The 20,473-nt window shown below is 37.6% G+C and overlaps 1 protein-coding gene across 1 annotated transcript; it reads left to right on the forward strand.

Moving 5' to 3' along the window:
• The first annotated feature begins 681 nt into the window (after window positions 1-681).
• Window positions 682-14,674, forward strand: LOC107808933 (protein POLLEN DEFECTIVE IN GUIDANCE 1-like). The gene is made up of 11 exons (XM_016633493.2): window positions 682-1,933; window positions 2,812-2,963; window positions 3,291-3,394; window positions 10,098-10,186; window positions 10,333-10,406; window positions 10,816-10,966; window positions 11,047-11,214; window positions 13,065-13,162; window positions 13,265-13,387; window positions 13,600-13,668; window positions 13,875-14,674. The coding sequence occupies exons 1-11, from the start codon at window positions 1,312-1,314 to the stop codon at window positions 14,073-14,075; spliced, it is 1,851 nt and encodes a 616-aa protein (XP_016488979.2). The 5' UTR covers window positions 682-1,311; the 3' UTR covers window positions 14,076-14,674.
• The last annotated feature ends 5,799 nt before the right edge of the window (window positions 14,675-20,473 follow it).

Raw genomic sequence — 20,473 nt, forward strand, 5'->3', positions numbered from 1 at the left:
CATTCTTTTCCTCGATTCGGGATTAAAATTGGTGACTTGGGACACCCTAAATCTCCCAAGTGGCGACTCTGAAATTAATAAACCAATCCCATTTCGATTGTCCTTTAATTGGAAAAACTCCCCTGCGCCCCGCGGGTGCGGAAAAAGGAGGTGTGGCAATAGCTATAATATATTTGTTTGATTAATGAAAGTTGCATCTCTCTTTGTGTACGTCCAACAGATTCTCAAAAATAGAACATTTTTAGTTTAAATATTCAAATAATTGGCTTTGATTTATTAAAGAATGAAATTCATTTTACAGAAAATCTTGGACTACTACTTTCATTAAATATTTTTCCATTTATAATCCAATTTTTTTTTGTCTTAAAATTGCCAAGTGACTTTATTTTAGCTTGCCACTTGGCTTAACCATATTGGAAACTACTCTCCTTTTAATATAATATAGATATTCAAATAATTGGCTTTGATTTATTAAAGAATGAAATTCATATTACAGAAAATTTTGGACTACTACTTTCATTAAATATTTTTCCATTTATAATCCAAATTTATTTTATTGTCTTAAATTTGTCAAGTAGCTTCATTTTAGCTTGCCACCTGGCTTAACCACATTACAAACTACGGTGTTATTAATATAATATATAGATATAGATTCATGCTTCTGCCCCTTCGCTAAAATTCAAAGCCCGATTTTTTTTTTTTTTTGGTTAAAGTTAGAGATAGCAAATTTACTCGAATTCAGCAAAGTTATACGCAACAAAGTTTTCTTCTTGATAGATCCATCTGCGCCATCCCAATGTATCAAGTATTGGACAAAAGCTTCCCGAGTTTTTCCCATGTCAAACATGGGGTAATCAGCAATCACAAATTCACAAAAATCATCCTCGTCGGAATCGGGTCGTACAGATTGCTCAATTTCTGAATCCATTAAAGACCTAACTGAATCTTTCCATATATACAGAGTATATCCTGATATAGAATCAATCATCAATCTCCTTATCAAATTGTACATCATCCGAGTACAGAGAATACAAAGGTTTATCGGCGGAAGCATTTCCATAGGAGCTGTTTACAGGTGTTTAAGTGTTCTGGTTTGAAGGCTATTTTAGTCCAAATATACATTTATCTTACAAATTCGGGGACAAAATTTCCCGAGAAAGAAGGCAAGTCGTCAAAAGCCCAACCCAAAAATTTCCAGATCTTCACCGTCGCCACTCTCCTCCCCTCTCCGCCGATTCCCTTCTCATTTCTTAGTCGCCGATCATCAACCTCCATGAACCGCCACCATCGCCATAGCTTCTAACTTCATCAATGGCGTTGAGATCAACTGGACGCAAGGTCTCATTTGACGTTCTCTCAACTTCCATCCTAGACGACGATCAGGATTACGATTCCTCCACCGCGACTCTCCCTCGATCCAATTCCGATCCTCCTCCGCAGCTTCTGCCTAATGATGACGCCACAAGCCCAACCGGAAACCGCAAGAGGAAGAAGAAAAAGAAGAAGCACAAGAGAATCGCCGAGCATTCCACAATTTCCGAATATTCCGTCACGGACGAGCAGCTAGGCCGCTCATCCTCCGTCGGGGAATTTAGCGGTTACTGTTACAGTGTTGCTCAGAGCAGCAGTGTTGTGGTATGTGAGGAACCTGTTACACTGCCGAAGCCTGAGAGTAATTGTTCAGTGAGTTCAGTTTCTGGGCTTCCGTTTGGGGAGTTGAGGCAAAGAAATGTTATGGTCAATGGAGTGACCGAAGAGAGCGTCGGATCACCACAGATTAGTGAGAGACAAAATGAGAGTGTTGTTAAGGAATTGGAATCGAGGTCAAATTCGAGAGTCGAAGTGAATGTGAATATGAATGGGGTTGCAGGGAGGAGTTTGGAGAAGGAAGCGTCTTTAGATTGGAAGAAGTTGATGGCTGAAGATCCCAATCGTAAGCATGTACCTTTTTTGTTTTTCTTTAATGGTTTTCTAAATGTTTTTCATTTCCTGCCAATGTTTCCTAACTGTGTTCCGACTCTAATAGGAACATATTATGGCAACTGGAGGAACGTGTAGAGAAAAGATTTGATGATTAATACTTGAATAGAGAAATTCTAGTTCTAGAGAGAAGCTTGTATGAGGCTTCCTTAATCATCATATCTTTTCGCATGTTGAGAAACTACGTCATTGTACTTTAAACATGAAGTTAGCTAAATATATGACAAATAAATTCACTTGGGGGAGGGAGGAGGGGTTGGGGTGGTTGCCTAGTAACAAATATGTCTTACTTGCTCTTACCTCCATGCCCGTTTTCGTTTCTTTCTTTTTTGAGAATTCCTGCCATGCTGCCTCTGCTCTCGTTCGGGCCCTGAATCCCTTGCTTTTGGCTAAGGTCTTTAATTACCCTTTCTCATTAACCCCCACCCACCTTCCAAAACTACAAATTAACAAACACTACTGGAATAGCGCGGCAGCTATACCATAACAGATATAGTACTTACCGGAAAGAGAAAGCGAGACTGACCTACCCAAGAGAGAGAATGCAAGAGTGACTCCCCCCATCACTTAAAGGCCGCAAGAAAACAATTTTCCACGGCCTTATTTACCAAGCTCGGGACTAGAGGAGCATTTTAGGAATTTGAGGTATCACTTGTAATGTAATAAGGATGTCTCATTCATATAGTAATGTCCCTAGCTTTCGCCCTATTTTAGAGGCAGGTTTGGAACCCTGTATCTCTAAATTCAAATTTACTTCTAATTTATTTCAGTTGCAGAAGAAAACTTCACATGTATCCTTTCTCTTACTTTAGTTGTGTGGTATTTTGTTAGAAACATTTCCGGTGGATAAGTCACCAATGAAGTGCTTCATGGAAGAGATGTATGCGGGTAATTCCTTAAGGAGTACAGTTGCCCGCGGGGATGATAAAGAGCGGCAAAGAGTTTATGATACCATATTTCGCTTACCATGGCGATGTGAGCTGGTATTATACTCTATTAAGACACTGCACTATGAAGCATTCTCAAATTATATTTTGAATCCATTATTCTTTCATTGCCCTCAGTTTCCTGGTGTTCACTTCTTGACTTGCATCTTTTGTTCCTCTGTTATATATCTGCCCTGGACTGTGATAGTGCCAATAGGGGTCCTTTTTTTCTTCTCTTTTTTTAAAACTTTTTACTTCCCAATTTTATTCGGAACGAGCTGCAGACTAGGAGGTCCACTACCTGTTCTTCTCGGATATAGTCTTTATCTCATAAACTATCAAGCTGGTTTTGCTGAATGGATGACAAAACTATTGCTTTTGCAGCTTATTAATGTTGGCTTTTTTGTCTGCTTTGATTCATTCCTGTCACTGCTAACTGTCATGCCAACGAGAATAATCATGATCTGCTGGAGGTTTCTGAAAACAAGGTTGGTATTTCATACTTCACTCTTCCTTTGTTCTTTGAACTTGAAATGATTTTTTGGGATCTCCACTCTCCAGGAGAGTTGTGTCTATCATCTGTCCTAATATTATTCATCATACCATTGTGACCTTACAGCAGATGTGATGCAGAATTTTTTCTGTAATCTCAAATTAACCCTTTAATCAAACAGTTCATCTAAGATTTTGTCTAGAAGTAATATAAGATTTCCTTGCTATCCCAATCCATGTTGATTTTTTAGGTTTGATTTAATTTGTTATGAATTTTCATAATTATGCATAGATCAGGGATGTAATCTTGCATAGAATCAGTATTTTACCAAAAACTAAACCATATGTAATCACTTTATATCTCAAACCGAACTCGAGGGAATAGGTAGGTTTTTCTTTCATTACTCATTCTTTTCTTCTTAATGACTTATCTCTATTCATAGAGGCTGATAATTTTTGGTGGTTTTGAAACCTATGGGAACAGTGTATTTGTGCAATGAGCTTTTAATTCCTAGATTGTCATTGAATTTCTTTTGGTAGGAACTTGCAGCTGCCATATGGTATGCGTTGCTAAAATATCAACTTGAAGGAGATGAGGGATAGTTGTTGGAGGGTGTATTGATATAAGATTTTTCCTTTTTGCGTTTTTGGGAGTTTATTACTGATTGGGTATACCTTCATGTCTAGTGTTCTGTTCGGGTTTATTTGTGATTGGGCATATCTTCATGCTAGAGATCGAACATTGCAACAATTCTAACATTATTTATTAACAGAAATGAGGTATGATTATTAATAAAATTAAAAAGAAAACTTTATTACAAATTCTGCCGTGAAAAAATCCACCGTGTTTCAGCTTGCTTCCTTTGTTACTTCAGTCCCTGGAAAATAAAATAATTTTAAAGACAATAAAAGGGAAATTAAAGTTTCTTTTTGTAGAAAATGGTGTTCAGTTGGTGCCCCAGAGGTAATATATTCTCCAAGACTGTTCTCCAGTTGCACTTGGAGAAGTTTCTGTTGCTGCCAAGTAATAGGTCCCTGGTTAAGTGAATTTGCAGAGCGGAACTTACAGGAGGACCATCAGTTGAAACAAGGGTAATGCTCTTAAGTACCTAAGAGGTTGGAAGTCTAGGGATACAGCTAAGATCACTCAATGGCCGGAATTGGCAAAGTTTCCAGCTACGGTGGTTGACAATGTCATCAAAATCAATGCAGACACAGATGAACGGAGCCAGCAATTTCTTTCTCGGTGTTTAGTTGGGAACTTCAACGATTCTTTCAACTATAGCCCAAATCAAGAAGTGATTAAGACTTGGTTCACGAGCAGGTGGAAGATTTGTTCTGGTCTGAGAGTTACTCCTATAGCTCACAACCAGTTTTTGTTCGAGTTTCCTTCGAGACAAGAAGCAATGAGAATCCATGCTGGAGAATGGTTTTGGAATGGTCTGCGCTTATCTTTAGAATGGTGGACATCAGTGTCAGGCACCAATTTAGCCTCCCCGAGATCAGATTACAAATGGGTAAAAGCATTTGGTATTCCAGTCCATGCGTGGTCTCTAGACACCTTCAAGATTATTGGCGACTTATGTGGTGGTTTTGTTGGAATCGATGAAGATACGAAGAACCAAAATCACTACATTTGGGCGAGAATCTGTGTTAATGCCAAAGAATTTAATTGTCCAGACAAAATTGATCTTGATGTGGAAGAATGGAGATTTGAAATCTCGATTCTTAAAGATGTTGTTGCAACGCCAAAGCCAATCCCTACCCGAGCCCAACAAGTAGCAGAGAAAGCCACCGGAGAAGAAAGGTGCAAGTGTACGTCAAACACTGCAACAACAAGTTTTTCGGGGACTGAGCTGAAAATTAGGGCTCAGCTGAAGCACGTGATGGGGCAGAGTGTGGCAGAGAACTTTAATTCAAATTTACTAGGGCCCACCCCAAATGGAAAGCACAAGGTGGGTCAACTGGAAGAGCAATGTTTAAACTCAGAGCTACAAGGGCCCACTCAAAAATTCTTGCTTACACGGGCTAATACTAAAATTCCCATGGGCCGACCCAGTGTAGCAAGGTGCTCAGGAAGTAAAGACCCAATTTCTTTGGGCCTAAGTGCAGCAGAAACATATTATTCAGCAGGCCCAGGGAGGAGGGCCCAGTCTAAATCCAAATTTAAGAAGCCACCACATGTTCAAGAATGGAGAGCCATTCGTCTGCTGCCAAACCCCGTCTCCAACTTCAAAGCTTTGAATCTCCAAACATCAGCAACACTCCCCCAGCAGTCAAGTCCCTAGAGACTTACAACAAAGACTTCATTACTGGGCAAACTCTGCATGCAACCACCATCTCTAAAGAAGATGATGCAGACGACGAAGTAGATAACACTGCAAACAATCTTTGGTGTCTCTTGAACCGATTGGCTTGGTTAGAAACTGCTTCAACTGCACTGGTATGTTCTGATACTGATACCTCATTATCTTTTCACTGCTACGAGCCGGAACAACTGCAACCACAAGGAATTCAGCAGCCCAATGTCATTGAAAAATCTAAATGGACAAAACTAGTTATGGGTAAAGCATGCAAAGCTTTTGGCATCAACGTAGTCGGATTTGAGCATGAAATCTTCGATTTAATTATGAGGATGGATCAGAAGAGACAAATTCAGATTCAAAAAAAGGGGTCACTGGCAGCAACAAACAAGAAGAGAAAGAAGAAAGGGGAAGGTGAGGTTCAAAAGTTAATTAGCAGCATTAACTATGATGGGGGAAGCAACAGAGGCAGGGGCAGGCACTTCAAGAGCCAGTCAAGATGAAAGTAAAAATCCTAAGCTGGAACATTAATGGTCTCAATGGTAGGAAAAAAAGGAGCACTCTAATGGAAGGCCGACATTTTGTGTCTTCAGGAAACCAAAATGGAGGTAATTCCTAAAAGCTTGTTACATCAAATTTGGGGGAGCAGACGGGCTGATTGGGTAGAACTAAAGGCCTGTGGCACCAATGAGGGTATTATTATTATTTGGGATAAGAGAATGTGGAATTACATTGACTCTCATCAAGGAAATTACACAATCACCTGTATGCTTGAAAGTTTACAAGAGGATTTCAGATGGCGCTTTATTGGATTATATGGTCCACATACAAATTCTGAGGGGGAAGAACTATGGCAGGAGCTGGGAGCAATCAGAGGTATTTGGAGTGAGCAATGGGTTATAGGTGGGGATTTCAATGTATGCAGGTTTCGAGAACGAGAGACTCAATTGCACTAAGAGATCCAAAGCAATGAAAAGCTTCTCAGAAACAATTATGGATCTGCAACTGATTGATTTGCCTCTTCATGGAGCACAATATACATGGTCAAGGGGGGAAGACACTCTACAGACATCTAGGATTGACAGATTCCTTATTTCTATAGAGTGGGATGAAAGCTTTAAAGCAATTAAACAGCTGGTGTTGCCTATACCTATTTCTGATCATAAACCATTACTGTTGGAATGTGGAGAATGGGAGGCAACCCACTCCTACTTCAAGTTTGAGAATATGTGGTTGCAACAAGAGGGGTTCATTGATATGGTGAAAGGGTGGTGGCAGAATTATACTATAGGTGGTAACCCTGATTTTATTCTCATTCAGAAGTTGAGAAACTTGAAAAAAGACATCTCCAACTGGAATAAAGAAGTTTATGGCAAGCTGGAAGTAAGAAGAAGCAAGGCTCTTGAGGAACTTGCAGCTTTAGAACATGCTATAGAAGGCAGAATTCCAATGCAGGCTGAAAAGCAGAAGATTTTGAGTTTGCAAGTGGAGCTGGAGGAACTGGCCAAAGCTGAAGAAACATCATGGAGACAAAAGTCAAGATGTCAATGGTTGAAAGAGGGGGACAGGAACACCAAATATTTCCATTCCATAGCCAACTCACATAGAAGAGTCAACAATATTGACAAGCTCAAAGTGAATGATGAAATAACAGAAGACAAAACACAGATTAAGGAGGAGATCTTGAACTTCTACCAGAATTTGTATACAGAAAACGAAGTGAGGAGACCTACTGCCAATTTTGATGAAGTAGCTAGACTAGCAGAAGAGGACAGGGAGTTGTTAGAGAAAGCTTTTGACGAAGAAGAAGTGCATGAAACTATTAATTCCTGTTCCTCAGATAAGGCTCTAGGACCAGATGGTTTCACTATGGCTTTCTTTCAAAGAACATGGGAGTTTATCAAGCCAGAAGTGATGGGGCACTCAATCACTTTCATCAACAATGCTATATGGTGAGTTCATGTAATGCCTCTTTTATTGCCTTGATTCCAAAAAAGAAAGGGGCTATTGAACTTAGAGACTTCAGACCAATAAGTTTGATTGGCAGTGTCTATAAAATTGTGGCCAAGCTACTAGCAGAAAGATTGAATTGAAAAAGCTTTTAACAAGCTGAATTGGTCATATCTAATTTCTATTCTAAGGAAGATGGGATTTGGAGCCAAATGGATAAGGTGGATCAGATTCTGCATCACAACAGTCAAATATTCAGTGTTGGTCAACAGAGAACCTGTGGGTTTCTTCTCACCTCAGAAAGGGATCAGGCAGGGAGACACACTCTCCCCATTTCTATTTATACTTGCCATGGAAGGTTTAAGCAAAATGCTTGAAAAGGCTAGAGAACTACAATGGATTCAGGGCTTCAGAGTAGGGGCATACATTGGGAGTTCAGTCTCTGTTTCTCATCTGCTGCATGCAGATGATACTCTAAACTTTTGTGAGGCTGAAAAGTCACAACTTATATACCTAAACCTGGCTTTCCTCCTATTCGAAGCTCTTTCTGGGCTACATGTCAATGCGCTGAAAAGTATCATTTATCCTGTCAACCATGTACCTAACATTGAGGAATTAGCAGGTATCATGGGTTGCAGTATTGGGTCCTTGCCTACCACATACTTGGGCCTTCCACTGGGTGCCAAATTCAAAACTTGTGAGATATGGAGTGGGATTATTGAAAAGTTTGAAAAGAGGTTAGCATCATGGCAATTGCAATACCTCTCCATGGGAGTAAGACTAGCTCTTATCAACAGTGTGCTTGACAACATTCCAACTTATTACATGCCACTATTTACTATCCCTAAAAAGGTGTTAAAACAATTAGATAAAATCAGGAGGGACTTTCTATGGGAGGGGAACAACAACACTCACAGGTTTCATCTCATTAAGTGGGATAAAGTCACACAACCAAAACACTAGGGAGGATTGAGATCTAGAGGTCCACAACAAGTGTTTACTAATGAAATGGCTTTGAAGATATGGCATAGGGGAATCAAGTCTCTGGAAGGAGGTGATTATTGCAAAGCATAGGAAAAGAGACAATTGGAGCACCAAAATTCCTAATGCACCTTATGGAGTGGGCCCTTGGAAGTACATCAGGAAACCTGGGAATGAATTTTTCCAGGAATCCTACTTCAAAGCAGGCAATGGAGCACATATCAGATTCTGGAAAGACAAATGGCTCAACAACATTCCAGATTGCATTGGACAAAGACTCCTCCATAGCTCAGAACAGAAGTGGCAATAATTGGGATGCTCATCTCAGAAGAGCAGTGCAAGATTGGGAAGTGGACAACATGATAGAATTACTTGCCAGAGTGGAAAGGTTCAACATGAATGCAAGTACACTAGACACCATTTGTTGGGGGAGTTAAGGGCACTTTCTCAGTGAAAGAATATTACAGGAAACTATGTTCTCAAAACCTAGTGATCGATGCATGGCCATGGAAATTAATATGGAAAACTAAGCTGCCTATTAAAGTAATTTGCTTTGATTGGATTGTTCTCCGTGAAGCTTGCTTGACACAAGACAATCTCAACAGGAGAGGCCTTCAGCTGGTCAATAGATGTTATATGTGCAGGGAGAATGTGGAAATAGTCAGCCATTTGTTTTTGCATTGCCCATTGGCCACTGACCTTTGGAACATGTTTTATTGTATTTTTGGCCTCAAATGGGTTATGCCACAAAACATAAAACAGGCACACCTGAGCTGGAGTCGATGGAGAGTTTATAAGACCATCAAGAAGATCTGGTTGATGATCCCTGCAGTTTGTTTTTGGTGTTTGTGGAATGAGAGGAATAGTAGATGCTTTGATGGGATCTCAACTCCAAATCACTCTCTCAAAGCTAGATGCCTACTCAATCTTTTTTGTTGGACTAAGTTAGCTACTGTAACTAGTTCTGCTCATCTTTTGGACTTTGTTAGCTCTCTTGTCTTATATTGACATTCTGTAAAGGGACTAGTTTTTCTTTCGTTTTTGCACCTCAACTTTTGTAAATATGCATCTTCTTGATGCTTTTGTTAATATAACATCTTACTTCATCCAAAAAAAAAAGAGGTTGGAAGTCTAGGGAGATATTTCCTTCAAACTTATTCTATTGTTTCCCTCTGAAGTAGGAGACTTCCCAATCAATTTTGTTTTTGGGAAGAAGAGAGACTCGTCTTGATTTTCCCTTAAAAACTTAAGAGTTTGTCCTTGCTTTTATTTTATTTGTCTTGCCCCTGTTATTGTTATTGGTTATGGTGAATCTAAAAAATTGATTCACCCTCCCATCTGAAGCACGTCTTTACTTTATTTCCTTAGGTCCTTTCCTTTCTCGACCCTTGATTTTGTTGTGTTAAAATAAATCTATTTAACTGCAGCTTATGTTTACAAAATAACCTGACCATGCTCATGGCAGGCAGTTCAAGAAACTTTCCGCAGTTGAGCTTTCTGATATTGGCTGTTGTGTTGCCCTGGCCAGTGGGGCGATTTTGCTGCAACAAACAGGTGCAGTAGGATTCTTTAATCCTCAACCAGAGTCTTAAATTTTTGCTACATACTAATTACCCCAACCACACATCTAAGCTTAGACTTCTCAATTCTTGGTTTCTTGTTTGTTTAGTCTTACTCCTATTTGCAATTTGCTGTGGCAGATATCAGCCTAATCTATCACATGATTCGTGGTCAAGGGACAATCAAGCTTTATGTAGTTTACAATGTGTTGGAGGTGAGAAGTAGACTACTTTATTATAATTAGGGCATGTGCTAAGATGCCACAAATTGGTTGTACTTTAAGTCGTCGTATCATGTTGAAGGTGGCTGGATTCTGATACAACGTAACTAATTCCATTGAATGTAATTCACGTTTGTGGTTCAAGTAAATAAATGAAATATGTCCCCATTCTTGCTGTTAAAGAATAGAATAACTTCGAAGGAGAAGCACCTCTAGTCATATGTTCGGATATGTTTCAGCTATCCTTCATCAAGTATCCTTTCATTCCAATCTTGTACAAGATATTGGTTTATTACACGTCCATGTTGCTGCCCTAACATCATTCAATATGCAATATTTTTTGGTTAACTCCTTTTTTTGCAATTTATAGAAAATTTAAGGCTATATTTGCCCTTCTCGGCAGGTTTTTGATAGACTATTCCAAAGCTTTAGTGGAGATGTGATGCAGACTCTCTTTAATACAGCAGAAGGGCTTGCAAATAGCTCAACGGAAAATATGCAATTGTGGATGAGAAGATTTATTATGGATGAAGTTGTAGCTGTGGCTTCATCAAATATCCTTTCCATTCCCGTATTCTGGTCAATATGATAAATTTCATTCCTAATATTGTCTGGTTTCCTTGACTCCCCATACTTCTTCATTCTTTCATCTTGCTAGCTCAAGCTATCACTTTGTCAACCTGTATAGTTGCCCACAACAATGCATTATTTGCTTTGCTTGTATCAAACAATTTTGCGGAAATAAAGAGCAATGTATTCAAACGGTACAGCAAGGATAACGTTCACAATCTAGTGTATTATGGTGAGTTATCTTCTAGCAGCATTTACCTGAAATTTTGAAGGTTCTATTGCCATGATTAAAGAATTATTTATGAATCTGCTGTTGGTAGCTGTTTTTTTTCTTTATTATCTTGTGTGAAGTGATTCCATCTGTTGCATGTTTTCATTGGCATGTTTGTAGTCCCTATAGGTTGCATCTCAATGCCAATCAGTCAGTCAATCAATTAATTTACCTTTTCTTAAAAATATCACCCAGTCAATTTAGTCTCAATTTCAGATGAAGTTACTAACTTCAGCATCTACTCTAACATATTGACATTATCAATATAATAACTAAAATTAAAATCACTAAAATATAATTACAAGATAAGTTCAATTGCAAATTTGATGTTCAGTTTCATTTATAAAAAATGAAGAAAAGATAACTCAATTTTCTATTAATCAACTATGAAATAGAAATTTTCTGTAGTTAAATCTAATCTTTAAGTGCTTTAGTAATTTTATTAAGAGAGTAGAAGAGAAGCAAATGCAAAAGCTCAAAAATCAGGAGTGGTAAAAGAAGGTGAGTTGCATATTAGAAGATTCATGGTCTGTAGAATAGAAAGAAGAGGTTTTCATAAAAAAAGAATAGAAAGAAGAGGTATGTCAAAAGATGCAGAGGAAGAGAAATAGAACTAGTAAAAGGAGGCGTTACATTGCAGAAAAAAGGTATAACAAAAAAAGAGGCGCCACGAACTGAACAATAAAAATGAATCTTTTGCTTACATTCTTATGTTTTTACCTATATTTGCATTAATTTCGAGAGATTGTAGTTTTTTGAGACTTCCTCACTATGATTTTAGGTATACCTCGTCTTTTTCTTGAACGTTCAACTCCATATTGACATTTACTGGATTCTATATTTAGAGGTCTACGTAAGATATAACCTTAACATTTTCTATCATTTTTTTTTTGTATATGTGCTATTTGAACATCTGTTGGCTGTCATTATTTCTAATCTTGTCTAATCTTATATGACTGGTTATCAATCTTAACATCCACATTTCTAGGATTCTCATGGTTATATTTAGTCTTAGAGACCTTACTTTTACTCCCCTTTCACATTGTTTGTTTCACTACCCTTCTAAAGGACTTGTATTTCACTTTGTTAGGGTTGCATCTTAAATGTGAATTAAAATAAAAATTTAACACACAAAACACAAATAAGGTGATTATTGTCGAGTCCTTTGTTGATCATTGTTTTCACTGACAGTGTGGGTGGTACATCCCAACATTCAGATAAATGGTCTTTTCAGATCTGCCCTGTTATATGCACAGAAAAGTGCTCATTGTACTCACGTGCAGAGTCAAATATATTATTTCTATTATCAAGTAGAAACGGTAGCAGAACCTACTTTACTAGAATGGTAGCAGTACCTATTTTGCCACTATTCTCAGATGGTGTCCATTAATTGTTAGTTTCAGTTTATGAATAACCAATCACACATCTTTTCCGACCTTCTCTCTCTAACTTGTGCAACATAAAAAAGGATTTCCTCTTCCCTTGACATACAGACATAGTGCTCTTGGCACCTCAGGAGAAGGAAGCTCAGGGCCAATTTTGGGATTGCCTGTCTGATGGATTTAGATTTTATTGATGGATGTGGTTTTCTTTTTCATCTGTTCCTCCTGTTTTTACCAGTTTCCATGTTCAGCCATCCATATATTAGTAGCTGACTAGTGACACTTTATTTGTTGTTTTATTTATCATTTCGTTTAAGCTTAATGGTGTTTGGAAATGCTCAATCCTATGGTACTGATTTTATTTTCATATTTGTGCTTGATTACAAAGTTTCTGTGCATTTAAACTTTAATTCCATTGGCTGTTGTCAGATTCAGTGGAGCGGTTCCATATTTCGGCATTTCTCTTATTTGTGTTGGCTCAAAACCTTCTGGAGGCAGATGGACCTTGGTTTGAAAGTTTTCTTTGTGTAAGGCCTGCTGCTGATGCTCCTTGTGCAATGAAGTGATCAACTTGCTGAATTGCTTTTGAACTGGCTCATATAAAGAAATTTTCTTTTTGAATCCTGCAGAATGCATTTGTCGTCTACGTAAGTGAGATGACAATTGATATAATCAAGCATTCATTCATCGCAAAATTTAACAATATCAAGCCGATTGCCTTTTCAGAGTTTCTTGAAGATCTCTGTAAGCAGGTATTTTTAATTCATGGGCTGCTGTTTGATTTTGCTTCTAGAGTCAAGCTCTTTAAGCTGGTGATTTGTCTGATAAGCTCGAATAATTTGTAGTTTTATACTGCTATATTGCTATCAAGCTCTTCATCCTACCAAGCCGTTGTGGCATCTTGTAATTTTTTCTTTCTGAAGATTCTGTTTTTCATGTTACTCTAATTGTCGACTTTTGACAGACACTGAATATTCAGACGGACAATATGAAGAATAACCTCACTTTCGTCCCTTTGGCACCTGCTTGTGTGGTAAGTTTTTTCTGATTTGTATAAAGCCGCCATCTTCTATCATTATAATTTCTGAATAAAATCATAGTCTCTTTATTTCAAAATACTATACTTCGTGGATATGGAACATAGGGGAAGCAGGATCTATTCCCTTGGACTTATGGGTTTCCTTCCGGAGCTTAAAATGCTCATTTATTCCTTACCGAGCAACCTCTTTTGCATGTCAGGTAATCCGGGTGCTGCGTCCTGTGTTTGCTGCTCATCTTCCCTATAATCCGCTTCCTTGGAGGCTCTTTTGGATTTTTCTTCTGTCTGCAATGACATTTGTCATGCTTGCAAGCCTTAAAGTAATGATTAGCATTGGCCTAAAAAAGCATGCGAGGTGGTATATAAACAGATGCCAGAGGAGAAAACTTCATAGCGACTAAGATACTATATCTTGGTGAAGCTGCATACTTTGCTAAGATATACAGAACTCCTGTTTATGAGAAGAGAAAAGAGGGATGGCCAGAGGGCGGGGTTTTTTGGGGGTGGGGGGGGGGGGGTGGAGGAGGCTTGGGTTACCCGGTTGGAAATTTGCACCGTTGCTCTCATTTTCTGTTCAATCGTGCAGCGGGATGCATTCCTGTGGAAGTATTTATGCCAAATGATCAAATGGCATGTACTTCCATTTTTCATAGGGAGAAGGTCCATAAAAAAGAAAGTCACATTGATAGGGTATTTCAGTCCATATAAAGAGGAAGTCATATTGATAATTTATTTCAGTCCATATAAGGAGGAGGAAGTCATATTGATAATGTATTTCAGTCCATATAGAGAGGAAGTCATATTGAATAATGTATTTCAGGTGCCATATATTTTAGACCATTTCTCTATAGTAGGCTATTTCAGAACCTATCAAAAGGAATTTCAGAAGGTATTTTCCGAGTAAATGTTGTCTGAAATTCTCTGGACTTCCTAGGTGGATTCAGAAAAAGCCAATGCTACACAAAGGTAAACTATCTTTTTAGTTAATTTGAGTCTTTCTTACAATACGACTTAATTACATTTTGTTTTTTATGGTTTAGTTGAGCAAAGTTCAAGGCATTTGACATCACAAAGACCTCTTTTATCATTTTTTGACTTACATAATATCATTTTTGTATTAATATTTGTAAAAGAAATTTGCCTTCTTTCTTTATTTACCCATAAGTGAAATTGAAAAGCTAGCAACGCCTGAAATCAAGAAACTGATTAATTTTGAAAATAATTAATAATTCACTTTTATTAAGCTGAAAGAAATGAAGTGTATCAATTGTTTCCTTATTTCCTCCATTCTGGTAAAATGCAATAAAGGATTAAAATTTTAAATATATGATCATAATATTATATTAAACAGTTATAATAACGGCACAGGAAGTTTGTAAAATGTAACGTCAAGAAAAAAAAAAATAAGAAGGAAGAGGTCATATGTACCTTGAATACCACATAAGATGTCTCTTTGTTTGCTGGAGTGAAAAATTCTGCTTAACTACCATTCCTTCTTTTCAAGAAGGAATTTGAAGTAAAAGACAAAATGCATAGGACAATAGTGGCTTTGATGTTTAAATTATTGCTTTATTCTGGTTTTCGTCTTCGTGTTCATGAATTTGACTTTATTTGACCTTTAATTAAATCAAGAATGTGATTTTGGGTCCAATCAGTGATCAAAGAGAACATATGCTAACGTGTAACCAAGGCGATTCTTATGTTTTTGTTTTTTTTTCCCAGTAAGAGAGACACCCGCATTCGCTACAACCTTTGCCACAACCTCTACCCTTCGGGTGAGCACTTTATGCGCACTGGGTAAACCATTTTTGTTCCATTTTGAGAAGATGGTATTATCAACATCTCTTGTAACCAAGAGGATGTTGCCAAATTAAGCTGCTGGTGTCGCTTTGATGGTGATGACGACCTTTCTATAACAACATCCCTATATAACAACCATTCATTATAAAAGTTAAATTTTCCTCAAAACTCATTTTTAAGTTATGTTTTACCTCTATAACATTTTTTTAAAACCTATAACAGTAACAACCATATTTATAGCACAACGCTCTTTGTAAAATTACTTCTCTATAACAGCCATATAGAATCTTTAAGGGATCGTTTGGTATGAGGTATAAGAAGGTATAGTGCTGTATAAAAATTTAATACCACCTTAATACTTCGTTTGGTTAGCAAACTAGGTATAAGTTATCCCAAGATTAAAATTAACACCGGGATAACTTGTACCTTATAGAGGGTGGGGTAATTAGCATCAGTATAACTTATACATTCTTCTTACAAATTATGCAATTGTTATATTTAATACACCATACCAAACAATGGATAAAAAACAATCTCAGCACAAATAATCCCAGCATAACTTATCCCACCATAACTTATACCAGTATAACTTATTCCGGCATAAGCCGTATTCAAATCAAACGACCCATAAGATTATTAATAATAATTTAAAAAAATATGCACATAATCTTTTCCATTAAACAAAGTTTCTATCTTGCATAAGATATAAGATTTGGAAATTTGCATATGGTATCTTTTCCATTGGACATATTCCAAAAAATACTTAGATTTTTATTTCGGTTTTCTATTTGCATTACTTAGTGTTAGTTTTGTATTTTCATTTTCGTTGTCAGATTGGTTTGCTTGTTGTTGCTCCTTCCTTTTTTCCTCCTTGAGCCGAGGGTCTACCGGAAACAGTCTCTCTGCCTTAAAAGTCAGGGGTAAGGTCTGTGTACACTCTACCCTACCGACACCCCACTTGTGGGACTACACTAGGTTTTTTGTTGTTGTTGTAGATAAAAAAAATTTAGCTGTTAAGCTTTTGAATTGTTCTCAAGAAAAAACTACTGGATACCTTTTTGCTGAAAATTTGGACACGAATCTTCGCCGATTCAAGCGTTATATTACTAGTAAGAGAATGAAATCTATGAAACAAGCTACAATAACAAAGTTCTTTCATCAATCTTGAAAAAAAATATTTTTTCGGTAGTTTTAAAATGTCTGCCTTAGAGTTTAAATCTTTATACTTTTAGTTATGAATTTATTAATAATGTATTACCTTTCTTCAATATTTAACTAGTGAAATATGCATATCTTTTGAGATTTTAAATTTGCATAATTTTTTTATTTTTTATATGTAACATTAAAAAAGAAAAAATAATTAATTTTTGGATAATTTTTTTCTATAACAACAAAAAAATATTTAAATGTCAAATGCTATTAAAGGTGTATAACAATCCTTCGGTATAAAAGCAAAAAGATATGGGAACAAACGAGCCTGTTATAGAAATAGTTTAGTGTGTATGCTTAACCAAAAACAAACGTGTCAAATTGAATCATCCATTCTCAACTTTTTTCACACTTGCACTTTCCTCAATACTTGGAAGAGTGCTCATAGTTAAAGAGAGAGGGAGAAACAAAAAATGGAACAACTATATACTACCAAATAGTCAAATCTCTCAGAGTGTTTTAGATCAAAGTTTTCATCTGTAAAGTGTTGATCAAATATTGACTCCCCACCTCCTCCCTCTATAATGAATTTTGGTATGATCCTGTGAAAAGTGCCAACTTTGTAATGGAGTGGCTTCCCAGTTCTTTTATTCCCGATGCAAAGCGCCTCTGAAATTTCTGCTGTCTTTGGCACAATTTTCCCATCACAATACGCCCACTATGTTTTCCATTTCTAACAAGTATACTTTATAAGTCATGCGCTCCAAATCCTCTAATAATCTATGCATATTATGAATTGAAAGGTGAACAATTACACTAATCCAAAACGCTGTACTCCAGATCAAATCAAGCCAACAAAATGCTAATCTATAAACCCAATATTGAACCGATTTTAATGTCTTTATCTGATGAGACTCCCATATCACCTAATCGGCTCTAAGAATACAATAGAGGATTTAAGCTCAGTAAAGAAATGTCAGGAGAAAACAAAACAAGCCACAAAAAGAAGAATGACGAAACTACCACAATGAAAATTAGGGTTCCGAATAAAACCAGGAACCAGATAAGAAGGAATAGAGATAATTCGTTTCTTTTGGCCTTTTTCTTGTCCTCTACAGTCTTCATAGTGCTGCTGTGGAGTTGCCGAGTATCACCTGAAGTTTAAGAACATGGCCCTTAGCCCCCTCACTTTTAAAACAGGTACGCTTTTACTTTGTTTCTGATGATGTCCATCTCATTGAAGAAGTATTAGGCATGTGTCTAATAAAAGTTTCTTTGCTTTGGTAACTAACCTTGTTGACTTGGTTTGGTTAGGTAGCCAACCTTGTTGAATTAGTTTGGTTTGGTAGCCAACCTTGTTGAATTTCTTTGGTTTGGTAGCCAACTTTGTTGAATTGTGAAAAGTGTGTGTAAATTGTCAAATATTGTAGACTTTAGAGAGTGAAACTTTGGCTATAAAAGGAGAGCTTCAACTCTCATTTCTTCACACCAACAAAGAGAGAAAGAAAGAGTGAGGTTTCACAGACAGGGTATAAGGAAATAGTCTGTAAGAAAAATAGAGAGTGAACGATATTGTAGTGAGGTGGGAATATCAAAAGAGGGTTATTTATTTTGAGTGTTGTAGTGGTCTTTGGAGTATTTTACTCGGACCTACAAAGTGTAAAATTCCTTACTATAGTGAAATCATTTGCTCCTCTCGGGGCCGTGGTTTTTTCCCTTATTAAAAGGGATTTCCACGTAAAAATCTTGGTGTCGTTGTTACTCTTTTATTCTTGTTAATCACCGTATCTCGGTGCTACATTATTATTCCGTTTTTATTACCGTGAATATTATTTCTGTGGGGGTTTATTCCCAACAATAACTGGTATCAGAGCACAGGTTCTGCTCGTTCACTGAAATACTATTCATTACCGGTAGTACTATACTCGGTGAAAAATAAAAATGTCCAGAGTAAAGTACGAGGTAGCAAAATTCAACGGAAATAACGGTTTCTCAACATGACAAAGAAGAATGAAGGATCTGTTCATCCAACAAGGATTACACAAGGTACTAGATGCTGATGCCAAAAAGCCTGATACCATGAAAGCTGAGGATTGGGCTGACTTGGATGAAAGAGCTGCTAGTGCAATCAGGTTGCACTTATCAGATGATGTGGTAAATAACATCATTGATGAAGACACTGCACGTGGAATTTGGACAAGGTTGGAAAGCCTATACATGTCCAAAACGCTGACAAATAAATTGTACCTGAAGAAGCAGTTATACGCCCTACACATGGGTGAAGGTATGAATTTTTTGTCACATTTAAATGTGTTTAACGGACTAATCACACAGCTTGCCAACCTCGGAGTGAAAATCGAGGAAGAAGATAAAGCCATCTTGCTATTGAACTCGTTGCCATCTTCGTACGATAATTTGGCAACAACCATCCTGCACGGTAAGACTACTATTGAGTTGAAAGATGTCACATCGGCTCTTCTACTCAATGAGAAGATGAGAAAGAAGCCTGGAAATCAAGGACATGCTCTCGTCACAGAAGGTAGAGGCAGGAGTTATCAAAGGAGTTCGAACAACTATGGTAGATCCGGAGCTCGTGGGAAGCCAAAGAACCGATCCAAATCAAGAGCCAGAAATTGCTACAACTGTGATCAACCAGGTCACTTCAAAAGAGATTGCCCAAATCCAAGGAAGGGCAAAGGTGAAACCAGTGGCCAGAAGAATGACGAACAGAGAAAGTTTTGACCAACAAGGAGGTGTCCTACTCGCATCTGAAGGTGTTCGGTTGCAGAGCTTTTGCATATGTACCAAAAGAGCAGAGAACAAAGCTGGATGATAAATCTGTTCCCTGCATATTTATCGGATATGGAGATGAAGAGTTCGGGTACAGATTGTGGGATCCTGTAAAGAAGAAGGTCATCAGAAGCAGAGATGTAGTCTTCCGAGAAAGTGAAGTTGGAACTGCTGTCGATATGTTAGAAAAGGCGAAGAATGGTATAATTCCTAACCTTTTTACTATTCCTTCTACTTCTAACAATCTCACAAGTGCAGAAAGTACGACCGACGAGGTTGCCGAGCAGGGGGAGCAACCTGGTGAGGTTATTGATCAGGGAGAGCAACTTGATGAAGGTGTCGAGAAAGTGGAGCACCCCACTTAGGGAGAAGAACAACCTCAACCTCTAAGGAGATCAGAGAGGCCAAGGGTAGAGTCATGCAGGTACCCTTCGACAGAGTATGTCCTCATCAGTGATGAGGGGGAACCAGAAAGTCTTAAGGATGTGCTGTCCCATCCAGAAAAGAACCAGTGGATGAAAGGTATGCAAGAAGAGATGGAATCTCTACAGAAAAATGGCACTTACAAGCTGGTTGAACTTCCAAAGGGTAAAAGACCACTCAAATGCAAATGGGATTTTAAACTCAAGAAAGATGGAAATGGCAAGCTGGTCAGATACAAAGCTCGATTGGCGGTTAAAGGCTTCGAACAGAAGAAAGGTATTGATTTTGACAAAATTTTCTCACCTATTGTCAAAATGACTTCTATTCGAACAATTTTGAGCTCAGCATCTAGCCTAGATCTTGAAGTGGAGCAGTTGGATGTGAAAACTGTATTTCTTTATGAAGATTTGGAAGAGGAGATTTATATGGAGCAGCCAGAAGGATTTGAAGTAGCTGTAAAGAAACACATGGTGTGCAAATTGAATAAGAGTCTTTATTGATTGAAGCAGACACCAAGACAGTGGTACATGAAGTTTGACTCATTCATGAAAAGTCAAACATACCTAAAGACCTATTCTGATCCATGTGTATACTTCAAAAATTTTTCTGAGAATAACTTTATTATATTGTTGTTGTA

Source organism: Nicotiana tabacum, chromosome 6 (assembly GCF_000715075.1).
Source record: "Nicotiana tabacum cultivar K326 chromosome 6, ASM71507v2, whole genome shotgun sequence".
In the NCBI taxonomy this organism is placed as follows: domain Eukaryota; kingdom Viridiplantae; phylum Streptophyta; class Magnoliopsida; order Solanales; family Solanaceae; genus Nicotiana; species Nicotiana tabacum.

What these genes read in the sequence shown, in the direction of transcription:
- LOC107808933 (XM_016633493.2), top strand. Translation starts at nt 1,312, where the DNA reads ATGGCGTTGAGATCAACTGGACGCAAGGTCTCATTTGACGTTCTCTCA. An exon ending in TCACAATCTAGTGTATTATG is followed by an intron (nt 11,215 to 13,064) that starts GTGAGTTATCTT and finishes GGCTGTTGTCAG; the next exon opens with ATTCAGTGGAGCGGTTCCAT. An exon ending in GGTTTGAAAGTTTTCTTTGT is followed by an intron (nt 13,163 to 13,264) that starts GTAAGGCCTGCT and finishes TGAATCCTGCAG; the next exon opens with AATGCATTTGTCGTCTACGT.